This window comes from Mesoplodon densirostris, chromosome 7 (assembly GCF_025265405.1).
Source record: "Mesoplodon densirostris isolate mMesDen1 chromosome 7, mMesDen1 primary haplotype, whole genome shotgun sequence".
Taxonomy (NCBI): Eukaryota; Metazoa; Chordata; class Mammalia; order Artiodactyla; family Ziphiidae; genus Mesoplodon; species Mesoplodon densirostris.
The window spans coordinates 62,920,072-62,935,919 of NC_082667.1; the positions used below are offsets into that span (position 1 = coordinate 62,920,072).

General features: G+C 41.1%; 1 protein-coding gene across 1 annotated transcript; it reads left to right on the top strand.

Moving 5' to 3' along the window:
* Positions 1–629: 629 nt before the first annotated feature.
* On the top strand, positions 630–1,781 carry RBMXL2 (RBMX like 2). Its single transcript, XM_060104848.1, has one exon. It carries the CDS (start codon positions 630–632, stop codon positions 1,779–1,781), a length of 1,152 nt encoding a protein of 383 aa, XP_059960831.1.
* The last annotated feature ends 14,067 nt before the right edge of the window (positions 1,782–15,848 follow it).

A 15,848-nucleotide genomic window follows, 5' to 3' on the forward strand; every position in this document is an offset into this window, starting at 1 on the left:
GGGTAACGTGGATTGGAATGCATTAAAATTCCTCTCATTAAGAGCAATGGGGAAAACTTTTTGTTGTAACCTAACGGCTTTTCATTTTGCAGCCGAGCTTTCAGGAGTGACTTAAAGAATTCAGGCCGGGCTTCCCTGGTGGCGCAGTGGTTGAGAGTCCGCCTGCCGATGCAGGGAACACGGGTTCGTGCCCCGGTCCGGGAAGGTCCCACATGCCGCGGAGCGGCTGGGCCCGTGAGCCATGGCCGCTGAGCCTGCGCGTGCAGAGCCTGTGCTCCGCAACGGGAGAGACCACAACAGTGAGAGGCCTGCGTACCGCAAAAAAAAAAAAAAAAAAGAAAAGAAAAGAATTCAGGCCAAGGATAGGTTACAAAGTCACAAAACCGCCAACCTTCCTCGTTGCTGGCGGGACGGCCCTCCCCGCACCACCAACCAATCACAACGAGCCGGCCAGGCTGCGGGAACTAGATACGAGAGGCGCAAACCGGTGCGTTCCGGCTGCGCAGCCGACTTGTGGTTCCGGGGGTTTCCGCGACGACGCACCGCCCGACTGGTAGGAGCCGGGTCGGAGGCCAAGCCCGGTGCTTCAACTTCGCCGCCCACCACCACTGACCACCCGACCCGCAGATATGGTGGAAGCGGATCGCCCGGGGAAGCTCTTCGTTGGCGGGCTCAACCTCGAAACCGACGAGAAAATCCTCGAGGCCGCGTTTGGCAAGTATGGCTGCCTCACCGAGGTGCTCCTGATGAAAGATCGAGAAACCAGCAAGTCCAGGGGCTTCGCGTTCGTCACCTTCGAAAGCCCGTTAGATGCCAAGGCCGCCGTCAGAGACATGAACGGCAAGTCCCTGGATGGTAAGCCCATCAGGGTGGCCCAGGCCACCAAGCCGGTGTTCGAGAGCGGCCGGCGGGACCCGCCGCCGTCCCGTAGCCGCCCGAGGGGCCTGGTAAGGGCCCGCGGCAGCGGCCCACGGCGCTCCCAGTCCCGGGGCGGGCCGGCGGATGACGGCGGCTACGCGGGCGACTTCGACCCGCGGTCCTCCCGGGCCCCGCTGCCTGGGAAGCGCGGGCCGCCGCCGCCGCGCAGGGCCGGCCCGCCCCCGAAGAGGGCCGCGCTGTCGGGCCCGGCCCGCAGCGGAGGCGGTGGAATACGCGGGAGGCCCCCGGCCGTGCGGGGGCGAGACGGCTATGCCGGCCCGCTGCGCCGGGAGCCGCCGCCCCCGCGCCGGGACCCCTACCTGGGCCCCCGGGAGGAGGGCTACGCGCCCCGAGACAGCTACTCGTCGAGCCGCGACTACTCGAGCGCCCGCGACCCCCGGGATTTTGCTCCCTCGCCCAGAGAGTACACCTACCGCGACTACGGCCACTCCAGCGCCCGGGACGACTGTCCATCGAGAGGCTATGGCGACCGAGACGGCTACGGGGCGCGCGACCGCGACTACCTGTATCACCCGAGCGGAGGCTCCTACCGAGACCCCTTCGAGAGCTACGGGGGTCTGCGTAGCGCCGCCCCTGCACGGGGGCCCCCGCCATCTTACGGCGGCGGCCGCTACGACGAGTACCGCGGCTGCTCGCCCGATGCTTACGGTGGCGGCCGGAGCGAGCGCTATTGGAGGGGCCGCGACCGGGCAGGCAGAGCTGATCGTGGGCTGCCGCCGTCCATGGAGAGGGGGTGCCCGCCCCGGCGCGAGTCCTACAGCGAGTCCGGCCGCAGGGCCCACCTAGGCGGAGGCCGCCTGGGAAGCTGCTCGGAGAAAGGGGGAGACCGGAGCAGATACTAAGCACCAAGAGACTTGGGTCCAAAATCCGCGTTCAAAGAAGCTGCCGAAAAGCAGAGACTGTTCTATGGTAACTACTCAAGGACTAGCGCACGGAAGAGTTGTTTTTACGTTTTAAGAATTTCCTGTTAACTTTCTCTCCATAATTTTTTTTGTACTTTTGAGAGGAAAAAGTTAAAACTCGTTTTGATTTCGTTTTGGAATTGTTAACGTTTCTTTCAACAAGTTCATTTAAAAGTATACGACTTGAACCTGCGTACTAGTTTTCTTATATTTCCAAGTAGAAATTCTCCTAAAGGCTTCCTTCCTTCTAAATTCTCCTGATAAATGAGGCCAAAAGTTCTAAGATCTTTTACAAAGATCTTTCTGCCCACCTAAAATGGAAAATGCGGTCATTCTGTCCATTCAAACCAACTAGATTTTTGGGAGAGTGGGAGGGATTGGTGTGTTTTACTCCTAAGATTTCAAAGTGTCTTTCAAACTGAATCTCAGTGTTAACGGTATTAAAAACCAAACAGCCGACAGCAACAACAAAAACCACTTAGATCCGTTGTATATGTAACGAAAGAAAGTTCTATTCACTCAGTAAGTCTAAAAAAACAAATGGAGAATGCTGGCCACATTTCGCCTGTTTTCTTATTCTTTGGAAATCTGCAGAATCTCCTATTCCCTTACTCCCTAAAATACCATTCTTGTGTTGAACTAGGATGGAATACTATATTAAAATTTGGCCAACCAGCCACAAAACTGCAAACCGCCCCCCATAAAATCAATTAATACCATTCCCTTTCACCACCAACAAATTTTAAGAAACAAGGTAGAAAATATACCAATGGTGGATTTGGGTATCCAGATGGCTTCCATTCCTAACTGCAAGCTACTTGCCCTTGGCTCTAGAGAATTGAAAAATTGGGTTTCTTCCCCTAGGGGTGGAAAAATCAAAAGTAAGCATCATTAGAACTCAGAAACTCAGAGGATCTCTGAGAGCTTGGCATTTCAACATCTGAGGATCTCAGCGTGTTATGAGGTCCTCCTGTCCACAAAAGGCAAGGGCATGCGTTGAGTGGTCTATACTCTTATGGTGGGGAGAAGGGCTTGAGCAAAGATCATAGAGGCTTCCTCCAAAGTGGCTCAAGAATATGAGAGTCTCCTTTTTTCACCCCAAGCACAAGGTAAGAAACACCTTTTCCATTTAGCTCCTGTGGAATTCCTCTGTTTATCTGAAAGAAAGGTAATTGTACAGTCAAGGATCTCTAACGACCAGACAAAGATGGATCCGGTCAAAATATTAGGATCCACGTTCAGTGTTATAATTGCTAGAGAAACAGATGAACACCTGAACAACAACAAAAAGTCCTTAAAGAGATCTGCATGTAACACACTCACATACATGACTCTAAAAACATGATTTTTTGACAAAATAATAAAGTAGGTGAATTACAGGAGAAGCTGCAATAGTGGCCCAGAAGATCAAATGCAAGAAATAGCTCAACCAAAAAAAAAGATCCAGGGGTTAACCTGGTAAAAATGTGTAAGACCTTAATGGAAAAATTGCTAATTTTTGTTAAAGGACATAAAAGAAGCCTAAATAAATGGAGATTCATGTCTTGTCGTGGTTGGGAAGACTTTATCATAACCGTTCTCAACCTTGCCAAATTAATTTGGAAAATCAGTACAGCTTCAAGTGAAATTACAACATGGTTATTTTTTTGGCACACAGCACCCCTCCCATCTTCCCCAATAATATCATATATTTGTGTTGATCAGTGATGGAATACTAAATAAAAGATTTGGCCAATCAACCACAAAACTGAAAAAAACAATAGCTCCCATTCACTACCAACAAATTATTAAGAAATAGATTTTTTAAAAGACACTAATGGGAGATTTAGCTAATCCTAAAACTTAATGGTAGGATAAAGAGCAAGAAGAGCAAAGTAATTCTGAAAAAAAAAATTAGAACTTACCCTACCGGATATCAAGACTTACTAGAAAATTACAGTAATTTAGTAAAGCTGTGTGACATCAACAGGCAAATATAGACGGATCAATAGACCAAAATAGCCCAGAAACCGGCCAAGCTGTATATGAAAACATGGTGTTATGACAGCTTTAAAGCAATGGTGAAAGGATGGACTTTTTTTAATGGCTATCTCTGCAAAAAGAGATTCCCTAATACTATACACAAAAATACATTCTAGCTGGTTTGAAGATAAATGTGATGTGAAGAGGAAAAAAATTTAAACACTTAGAAGAAAATAAATATATCACTGAGGTATAGAGTTTCTTTTTAAGATAAGCACAAACCTAGGAGGAAAATGTTGATATAATTTTCCACATTAAGATTTTTTTTGTGATAAAAGACACTGGTAAAGTGAAGTATTAAACCATAGATTGGAGCAATTTATTTGCATTGAAATAATTTCCAAACGAATACTTAGAAAACAATAAGAAAGAAAAAATACCAAGAAAAAAGTGGGCAAAAGAACTCATACCTTTCTGATGTGTAAATTGACACAATCACTTTGGAAATAATCTTGGCAATGCCTAATAAAGTTGGAGGGAACATACCTTAATGACCCAGAAAATCTGCTTCAAGGAGAGGACCTAGAGAAATTTGCACAAGTACACAAGGAGATATGCACAGGATTGGTCTTTACAGCACTTTTTGAATGTTAAAAGGGAAGAAAGACCCTACTGGAGAGGATCAAGCGAGATTCATTCTTCGGTGAAGTTCCATGTAGAAGCTAATGTGAATCAACCAGATCCACATGTATCAACATAGGTAAATATCAAAATATTTGCTGGGTGAAAAAGGCAAATTCTGTAAATACATGTGTGCTAAAAAAGAACAAAAATATGATTGGAGTGATACACAAGAAGTCAGGATATTTAGTGTGAGGAGTGAGCTTTAGCTGAATTTGTAATGTTTTATCTCTTTAAAAGAGATGGATTTTAAGCAAAAGTGACAATGTTACCTTAAATTTCTATGGTCTGCACATTGGCATCTCTTATTGTATAATTTCTAAATACTTTATAATACAAATTTTAATATGAAAAATAGAGCTCAGTAAGCACCAGAATATAATGGCTACTCAAAAAAAATGTTAACTTTTACTCTGAAACTGTCTTACCTTGACAGTGATTCTCCCTCCCAGCTTCCCTCTGGGTGGATGGCACCTTATTCTGTCTGACTCAATTTATAGAACCCTCCTATTCTAGACTGTGCTCGTGGCTAGCTCACAATAACTTTTATATCTGAGAACCAAATCTCAGCTGATAGTACAATTTTCCCTTTGATATTCTTTTTGAAGTATAATAGCGATGAAAACCTTTTTCCAGTTAACAGAATTGTTATTTCTAAGGAGTAATCTCATGGCTATTGAAACTACCGATAATTTTTTTAAAAGTGAGATGCAAACATTTGGAAATAAAGACTTAGCCAGAGCTTAAATGAGCTCAAGAGATCATAGCTTACAAAGGCTGTGGATTTCTCATGTACGTATATAACAGACCCAGTATTTCCTCAATGGAAATTAATGTATTAGAGCTATCTTTGTAGGAAAATAAGCAAGAGAGCTAGTCAGTTGAGATCTTGTTTATAATCACTTTCGAGAGAGAGAGAGAGAGAGAGAGCGAGCGAGCATATCAAGTGTTTTGCAGGACTGACTCCCTGGGTATAATTTAAGGAATGTGCATCTCATAACCAGAACCTTTATGTTCTCTATCTTGAGCTTGTTTCAGCCTATTCCTGAGACCCTTTCTCCACATTCCTTCTGTCCAAAACAGGGTTCCAGAAGCAACCAAACTGTCCATGTGGCAACTGACAGCATTGCTGAATATTTCCCCATCAGGTGAGGCCTTAACATCTTCCATCTCTGATTGCAACCTGAATCCTGGGGTTCTCCTAGAGTGTTGGAGGGAGACTTGTTTCCTATAGGTCAATAGCTCCCCTTTTCCCATTGCCTCAGGACAGGTAAGATGGCAAAGAGTTTTCTGCCTGTATTTCTCCAACCTGGGACCTCTCTAACGTTTCTCAGCCTTAAGATTATGTGGGGTCCATGCTGCCTCCCATTTAACCTTTACCTCAAAGGTTATGTGATTATCCTTCTACTCCCCCAGAGAAGTTTCCTTTTGGGGGACAGTTACTGTGTCCTCCTCTTTGGGGCATATTCCCAAACTCACCAAGCAGAGTTAGCCTGTGTTGCTTTTGCTGTGCACACATGAAATCCAGTGATGGTGGAATTCCTTTCAGAATCTCTGTGTTCTCTTTGCAGTGATATTGTTTGTGAAGTTAATTTCTCTCACAGTGTAGCACATCTAAATTCTTTAAAGATGATTCTGAGTCCAAATATTTTGTGGGTGACGTTGAACATGGGTATCAAGCACAAAAGTAAACTAAATCTAGAGGATAACTACAGAGCAATGATGACCCTGTGGAATGTATTCAACTATCATATTTACAAAATACTCAAGAATAATGAAAAATCTGACGATGTGTTATGAATTTTTAGGGAAGAAATTAGGAAAAACTAATATAGCTTCCTCATAATGTTTGGAGGCTCCTTGTTACAGTAGAAAGGTAGTCTTTTTGTCATGTATGAGTCTGCATTCTGTTATTTTATGTGGCTTGGGCAATTATCTTTTAAAAATTTGACCTTTGGTTTTTTCATATGCAAATGATGATAATCATCTCATAAAATTGAGAGTTTAAAATAAGATAAGGCATATAAACACACAACACAGTGCCAGGAATGAATGGGGTTCATTAAGTGGTAGCACCACAGCATTCTACACACAGCAGTAGCACGACTTTCCTTTGGAGTTTATCATTGCCATTGACTGGTAAAATTGCTCATGTACTAGAAGTCTTCAGAAAAGTTCAACTTGAGAGTTTTATTGTATTTATTCAGGCTGTATTCACCCAACTTGAAATCTAGAAGATGTATTTGACTCTTTACAGCCCTGATTTATATTCTGTAGCCTCTGCCTTCTCAACTGCTTGACAGCTAAGGTGACCAGGAACCTCCATCAGCAGGCTTAGTGTCCCATTCCTAACCAGTTGGAAGTGACATGTTATTATCAAGACCTTGATTCCTTCAGGGAAGGCAGGCAGGCGGGGAAGGGGGATGAAGTAGGTAAAGAGGATTAAGAGGTACAAACCTCTGTTTATAAAATAAATAAGTCACAGGGATGTAACATACAGCATAAAGAATATGGTCAATAATACTATACTAATGTTGTATGGGGACACATTAAGTTATTAGACCTAATCTTGGTGATCATGTCATAATTTATGCAAATGTCAAATCATTATGTAGTACACCTGAAACTAACATAATATTACACGTCAAAATATTTCAATTTTTAAAAAGTGAGAGGTTAAAAAAAAAGACCTTGATTCCTTCAAATCTAGTAGGATTTAGAATTATTACTCTCTGGCATAATTAGCTTAGACTTCATCTCATAAATCAGGTAGCTAGTACAATGCCTGGATTTTAAAAAGTGTGGCTGTTATTGTTTACAATTGACACAGAGCTTGGTGCACCTAAGGAAGTCCATGAGTTGTAGTAGAGTATAGTGATTCAGAGTAAGTAGTATAGAATCTGGTAGACCTGAATTCACATCCTATACCCACCATTCACTAACTGTGTGATATTGGCCTGGTTACCTCTGCTTTGTTTGGCTTACCTGTAAAATAGAGATAGGAGTGCTCACCTTATGAGGTTGTTTGTTCACCTCTCTGTTTACTTATTAGATCAAATGTTGAGCCAGTATTTATACAGTATCCACTATATATCAATCACTTATAATTTTATGTGAACGAGGCAAACAGCACAGCAGCAAATATACATGGCTGTTGAATTAAGGAAGATTCACAGAAACAGAGCAGTAGCGATTGGTGGTTGCCCAGATGCATTCTAGGGGAATGCACAGAGATCCAGCAGGATTAGACATCAGCTTTAGGAGAGGACTCCTACATTTGGGCTCTGGGGCTTTTGGGTTACACAATATAGGAAGTACCAGCCCCTACCCAGGAATAGTTAGGGCTTAGGGTCCAATAGCAATATGTCATGACAGAACCTTCGCTTTAACCTCTTGTCACTCATTGCTTATGGTTGGGATTTGAAGAAGTTGAGGCCTTGATAATAAAATTTATCTATCTTACTTCAGACTGGTTAAAAAGAGGACACTGAGACCCCTGGTGGAGATTTTTAGCCAGCCCAGCTGTCAAAGACTAGAGAAAGCAGAGACAGTAGAATATAAATAAGGACTGCAAAGGTGTTACTGTGACTAACACTTCTTCTAAGGCGTTAGTGGGCTGGGGTGAAAGTCTTGGAATTGAAGCTGTATGACAGCAAACTAGTGGCAGGATTTGCTACATCAGCGTTTATGATTGTGGGACTGTTGTGGCAACCGTTGTCCAAGCTGTGCAGCTGACCAGGATTGATTGCCTTCAAAACTGGGCCTTAACAAGTTTCCACTGAACTTGCATAAGGCCAGTCCTTTGTGTGAGGCCACTCTGCTGGGGATTACTTCTGGACAAGATGATCCTTAAGGCCTAGCTGGCAATGGAGACACTGTGGTGAACAAAAGTAGATATTATTAAGCCTCAAAGGAACTTAATGTTCAAAAGGGAAGATAGACTTTGGTTAAAAAATGTAAAATTTTAACTGCGGTAAGCATTATGAAAGAGATGCATAGTGCTATAAGATGCTATATTTAATAAAGGTTTGGTGTAGTGAAGGACATCAGAGGATGCATCCTTAAGGAAGTGATGATTGAATTAAGCTGTGACAGATGAGTAAAAACTAGATTGCTGTGAAATTTAAACGAGACAATATATTAAAGCATGTAGGAGATAGTAGGCTTTCAGTAAATAGAGGCTGTGGTTTTCTTACTGTTATTCTTTTTTTAATTGAAATATAGTTGATTTACAGTGTGTTAATTTCTGCTGTATGCAAAGTGATTCAATTATACATATGTATAAACATTCTTTTTCATATTCTTTTCCACTGTGCTTTATCACAGGATATTGAATATAGTTCCCTGTTCTCTACAGTAGGACCTTGTTGTTTATCCATTCTTTCTATAATAGTTTGCATCTACTAATTCAAAACTCCCCCTCCGGGCTTCCCTGGTGGCACAGTGGTTGAGAGTCCGCCTGCCGATGCAGGGGACATGGGTTCGTGCCCCGGTCCGGGAAGATCCCACATGCGGCGCGTCCGGAGCCTGTGCTCTGCAACGGGAGAGGCCACAGCAGTGAGAGGCCCATGTACCGCAAAAAAAAAAAAAAAAAACTCCCCCTCCATCCCTTCCCCACCCTCCCTCCCCTTTGGCAACCACAAGTCTGTTCTCTATGTCTGTGAGTCTGTTTCGTAGGTAAGTTCATTTGTGTCATATTTTAGATTCCACATATAAGTGGTATCATATTATATTTGTCTTTCTCTTTCTGACTTACTTCACTTAGTATAATAATCTCTAGGTCCATCCATGTTGCTGCAAATGGCATTATTTCATTCTTTTTTATGGCTGAGTAATATTCCATTGTATATATGTACCACATCTTCTTTATCTATTCATCTGTTGATGGACATTTAGATTGCCTCCATGTCTTGGCTGTTGTGAATAGTGCTGCTTTGAACATAGGGGTGCATGTATTTTTTTGAATTACAGTTTTGTCCAGATATATGCCCAGGAGGGGGATTGCAGGATCATATGGTAGCTCTATTTTTAGTTTTTTGAGTAACCTCCATACTGTTTTCCATAGTGGCTGCGCCAATTTACATTCCCACAAACAGTATAGGAGCGTTCCCTTTGCTCCACACCCTTTCCAGCATTTGTTATTCGTAGACATTTTAGTGATGGTCATTCTGACGGGTGTGAGGTGGTACCTCATTCTAGTTTTTGATTTGCATTTCTCTAATAATTATATTGCTGTTTTTTTGACATCAGGATAGTTTTTGCTGAAGTTTAAGCTGTACAGATGAGTGAAGATACACAAATGAATCACTAACATTAATTTAAGAAGGCATACCTTAAGGTTGATTAACAGGGGAGCAGAAATGAGGAATATCAAAATGTGAATCCACAAATAAAAGCAGGAAATATGAGATCAGTTTGAGCTCAAACAAATAAGAAAAAAATGAACAGGTAAAATGTAGGAACTGGGAGATAGGCCTGGATCATCTGGATTAATACCCTGGAATGAACTGCATATGCAACAATACCCCTTTAAAAATCCCAGAATCACCTTCAACACTCACCTTCAACAGAGAAAGTCACTCTTCTTAAAGGTATCAGGACTATTTAAATCTGAGATGAACCAGTTGCTGTCTTTATCCTTAAGGCATTCACAGTCTAATGTGGGTGACAGGTAGTCCTGCATCAAACTACCTAGAATGCGAAAGAGAGAGAGATAAGTGCTATGAGATAGGCATGGGCAATGTGCTAAGGGAGCAAATGAATTCTGATTAGAGGAAGGCTGTCCAGAGGATGCGAATTTCAGTTTTCCTTGAAACAAAGAAAGTCTTCTTTAGTGTGGGTATGTTACCCACTTTAAATACTGCTAGGTTCATTTATAGTGAATTTTAGGATTTTCCTTATCTTTGATTTTGTTTCCCTCCCTGCTGATTTACATGTAGTTTATTCTGTTGCCAATTGGAAGCCGTTGAAACTTCTGAAAACAGGAGTGGTGATCTGAGCTGCACTCGACTATTATATCCCTGGCATCTCTGAAAGATGGACTGCAGAGAAAGGTTGGAGGCAGAAGGCCATACTGTACATGGTAAGGCTTAATTTTTTTATATTTAAAGTTGTCCTAGTGGATTGAGAAGGGGAAAAGTGTTTTCCTAGGGGAGGTGTCTGACTCTGAACAGAGGTTAACCCATGAAAACAGTCCTCTAGATGGCACCAAAAGCTTAAGGATTGTGGCTTCATGTTTCCTTCCTTATACATGCCCTAAGGTCCAGGGCCAATGGCCTTATGGCTAGGTGGTGTCTTTCTTCTGGATAAGATGAAAATGAAATAGAGGCAACTGGAAGTCTTCATCTAATCAGATAATGAGTATTATATATAGTTGAAAAGACTAGAAGTATATCCAAACGTATACAAGTATGCATATTTGTAGGAACAAATTAATAATTCAGTAAGTAATGCTGATTCAATTGGCTGTAGACTTCAGGAAAAAAATTATATATCCTATCATTACACTCCAAAATAAGTTCTAGATGAATTGACTTTTTTTTTCTTTAGGTAAGTTTTTTCTTAAAAAATTTTTAAAGTTGTGGTAAAATATACATAAAATTTACCATCTTGATCCTTTTTAAGTGTACAGTTCAGTGACATTAAGTACGTTGACACTGTTGTGCTGCCGTCATTATCATCCATCCACAGACCTTTTTTCATCCTGTTAGATGGTGGATTAACTTGTAAATGTAAAAAATGGAAACTGCAAAAAGCTTAGAAGATATAGGTGTGTTTTTATATAATCTTGAGTTTGGGAAGATTTTTTAGGCTCAAAAGCAGAGGTGTCAAAGTTATATATTTATTCATTTGATTGCATAAAGATTAAAACTTTGTTTCTATTTAAAGAAATAAATTTACTGGTTTATCGTATATATTTATACGTATGTATATTCCTTCTGTTGGCAGAATTCATCTTCCTATTGTTAGAGGACTATAAGACTGAGGTCCCTGTTTCCTTGCTGGCTGTCAGCCAGGGGCTGCTCTCAGCTTCTAGAGGCCACCCCCAATTCCCTGCCACATGAGCCTCTCACAGACCCTCTTGTAACATGGCAACTTATTTCTTCAAGCTTGAAAAAGAGTCCCCAGGTCTGCTAATGCAGACTCTTATATAACAACAGAACAGAACATTAGTCTTACACAGTATCTACATAGTGTCTCCATAATCACGGAGATCCTCTATCCCATGATCCATAATCATGGACATCCCATCACCTTTGCCTTATAAGGCATTATAATGTAACATAATACAGGAGTACCCCTACCATGTATGTTTATCAGATGGAGAAAACATGAAATATGAGTTTTAAGAAGATACTAAAAAATTGAATGAGAATAGGAATTTTGTGGTGCTTTGTTAAGTAATATATAGACTACAGTTGTATTTTATTTTTAAAATAAATTTAGTCTAAATTCATCTTGGAAATTATCACTATAAAGAAAATATACAGGTTTTTAAAAAGAGGTTTTATATACTTAGGATACTACCAGAATATTGGTAGAGATTATGCAATCATTTAGTCTGTTTAGCCTAGTATTCTTCAAATTCAAAAATAAAAGATTGAGAGAGGTTAAGATAATTTTGACCTATGTGATCTCTAAGTTTCCTTTTTGGCTCACATGATAGTAACAGAAATAACTCAGATTTTTTATTGATTCCTCTGAGCAGATGTTGAGATAATTTACCTCATTTAGTCTTCACAATGACCCTATGAATTAGATGCCTTTTTAATACCCATATTGCAGATGAGGAAACTGAGGCCTAGGGAAGGTAAGTAATTTGCCCAAGGTTACAGAGATAGAAATTTGGTAGAGTAATCATTTTAATGCAGTTAAGTGGCCTCTAGAGCCCAAAGTTATACTGCCTGAAAAAAAGTCACCTGTGCCAGGCAGGCCAATGCATAAGAGCCCAGGTCTCCATGATGTCAATCCACATGACTCAGTTCTAGGAAAAAATGCTAAATGGGGTATGTTTTTCCCCTATTTAATAAGCATTCCTATTTCAGAATTATAGAAAATACTTATTGAGAAGAAATATATTAAAAATTATTATGTAGATTACTTAACAGAGATGAAGCTCTACACCATCCCTAGTTTCACCCAGTCTCTTATCTTTTTATAACTCATACTTCATACTTCCTCCTTGGAAAAGATACAAGGAGAGCACAGGAGGACATCTTGGGTGGCTGTTGTGGCATTCTGCTGGCTACTGCCTATTCTTAATTACTTTATCATTAACTTCTTTACAATTAGCATTTTACCCCTCAATCATATTCAGTCTTGGGTTTTTTTGTTTTGTTTTTGGTTTTTGGGGTTTTTTTTTGCGGTACATGAGCCTCTCACTGTTGCGGCCTCTCCCTTTGCGGAGCACAGGCTCCAGACGCTCAGGCTCAGCAGCCATGGCTCACGGGCCCAGCCACTCCGCAGCATGTGGGATCTTCCCGGACCGGGGCACAAACCCGTGTCCCCTGCATCGGCAGGCAGACCCTCAACCACTGCTACCAGGGAAGCCCCAGTCTTGGTTTTGAACTAAGAAATCTCGCAATGAATCTTGAATTGGAATTGATTATGTATGTTTTTTTAAAATCCTATAGTGACTTTTGGTATCAAATGCAGAGTTAAGCTCAGCTTTGTCAGAATCTTGGGAGACATACTACTTTCACATTGACCACTTTCTGGTGGCAGTTGTCTGGATGTAACTTGAGACAAATCCTTAGTATGTGATTCCTCTGTTCAATCATTCCCTCACCTGAATCCTCCAACTACCTCACAGGCAGCAAGTCGTTGACTCTTGTCTGTTTTTTTTTTTTTTTTGTGGTACGCGGGCCTCTCACTGCTGTGGCCTCTCCCGTTGCAGAGCACAGGCTCCGGATGCACAGGCCCAGCGGCCACGGCCCACGGGCCCAGCTGCTCCGCGGCATGTGGGATCCTCCCGGACCGGGGCACGAACCCGTGCGCCCTGCATCGCAGGCGGACTCCCAACCACTGCACCACCAGGGAAGCCCGACTCTTGTCTGTTTTGAGATTGTGAACTCACAAATGTCCTAATTTTTCCATTATATTATGGTACCACCTGTTTTTACTTTTCCAACAGTATCAAGATACATAATAGGATTCTGCTGCCAATCTCAAATTTGTGCCAGACAACTCAATCATTGTAACATTCTTGTTTTCACTTGTGCTTTATTTTGTTACTGAGGCCACATGCAGCAGCGTTTGGTTTTAGCCTTCCTTTTTAGTCTGGAAATTTGTTTTTTGTTTGTTTTTAATTTAATATTTATTTTATATTAGGGTATAGTTGATTTACAATGTTGTGTTAGTTTCAGGTATACAGCAAAGTGATTCAGTTATGCATATACATATATCCATTCTTTTTCAGTCTGGAAATTTGTTATAAGCCTTTTTCTCCAGACCTTATTATGTGAGATTCTAAACCTTCTACAGTTGATATTATGGTGGGTGTTTCCACCAAAATTAGAGACCTGGGAAAACAAACCATTTGTATAATATTTAATTAGGGGGAAATATTCTTGGGATAATAATCAGCCTGGGCATTTAGACAGACTGGAAATGCAGTCCCACTTTTCAGATGCTCGGTGGTTTTCAAGAAAACGTCCAACCCACAGGAGAGGAACGAAGGGGCACGGGGCTTGTGAAAGGGGACCACTTTGTATTTGCAGTTGTCCTCAGCCTTCCATTCACTCATTTTCTAAAGATGAATTCAACACTTCTGACCGAGCATGGTTCTGAAAGGTGGAAATGCAGACATGTGACACCAATTATAGCCTCTAACTTTGAATATTTCTCTCTCAGTCCAGTGGGGAAGAAAAACACAAACTAGAAATTGTAACCCAGTTCACATATAAGAGTACAAATATTGATAAAAACACTTCACACTAGCAGTGGAAAACAAGCTTTTGCTTTGGAATAGAAGGAAAATTGAAGACCAGAAATGAACCTAAATAAAAGGCTGAAGTGAAGGAGGGTTTGGATAAAGCCATTGTGTTTCCTCTTTTATGTCCAGTGAAATATTTTTGACAGCAGAACTCCAAAAGTACATCACAACAGTGAATTGAAAAATTGCTTTCTAGAAGCTTTGAAGAAACACCATTATCTCTGATGTAAGAAAGTCATAAATATTATGAATGTTTTGATATACTAAAATAACAAAATAAGATTAGTTTTCACCATATGGATTTTATGGTGTCAATAATAACACTGCTTTATTTATTTTCATTATTTCCAGTGGAGTAAACACTCCACATGTAACTAGTATATTTGGATTAGCTCCTCCATGCTTCATTTGTTCTGGGAAGGATTAGCAACAAAGCTAGATTTATGAACCTTGGGGGAGGGATGTGCTTTGTTGAAGCACTTACTGGTTTTAGATGTGTTCTTAAACAACTATGTTTTTAGAGGCCCAGAATGATACCTGATACCCAGGAGAGTTGAAATTAACCAGGCCTCAGCTCCTTAAGGGTATAACTGCTGGCTAAGCAGCACAACAGCTACAAAATTAAGAAAAGCAGTGGTGTAGTGTTCATTCTAGGGCTAATCCACTGTTGTGGCAACCAGCACCACTATTCCTTGTTCCAGTATGAGGACCTGGTACTGTTCTTTCCTAAGCCTTTTGGATGGTGCTTTCCCCAGCCTCAGATACTTTCCTTATACACACGCACTGATCAGGACGTGGCTGGATACTCTAGGTGGATCTTCTGCAGATGTTCAGGGTTTGTTTTTTTTGTGTGCTACACTCTTCTCTCTGGTACTCTGGTCTACATATGACTGTGGCCTTGTTCCCCTCTGGACTCTTGTCCCTATATCCTCTACTAAGGGTTTCTTAGTTAAGGTCAGGCTTGGCCTGGGTTCCCCCTCCCTGCTTTCAGTAAAATAGACATTTTAGTTGAAAAATAGAAATTATAAAGTAGGTTGAAGAATACATAGAATATATAAATAAGGTAATAACTATGGAAGCAATTTAAAATCTGTGAAAGAATTAATTCTAAAAGCACACTTGTTTTGTTCAAATTTTAAAGAAATAATTCCCATGCTGTATAAATCATTGAAGAATATTTTAAAAGATAATGTCCAAGTTCATTTTGTAAGCCAGTATAAACTTGCTACCAAAACATGACAAAGATACAAAAATATGAAGATTATAGGTACTTTTCATTCATAAATAGAGATAAAACACATTCTCAATAATGTAAGAGTAAGTTGAACCACTCAACATTTAAAGAGTAATACACCATGAACAAATAGGAATGTAGTTTGATAAATCTATCAATACCTTTTATATCAGTAGGCCAAAAGAAAAAAAAGTTG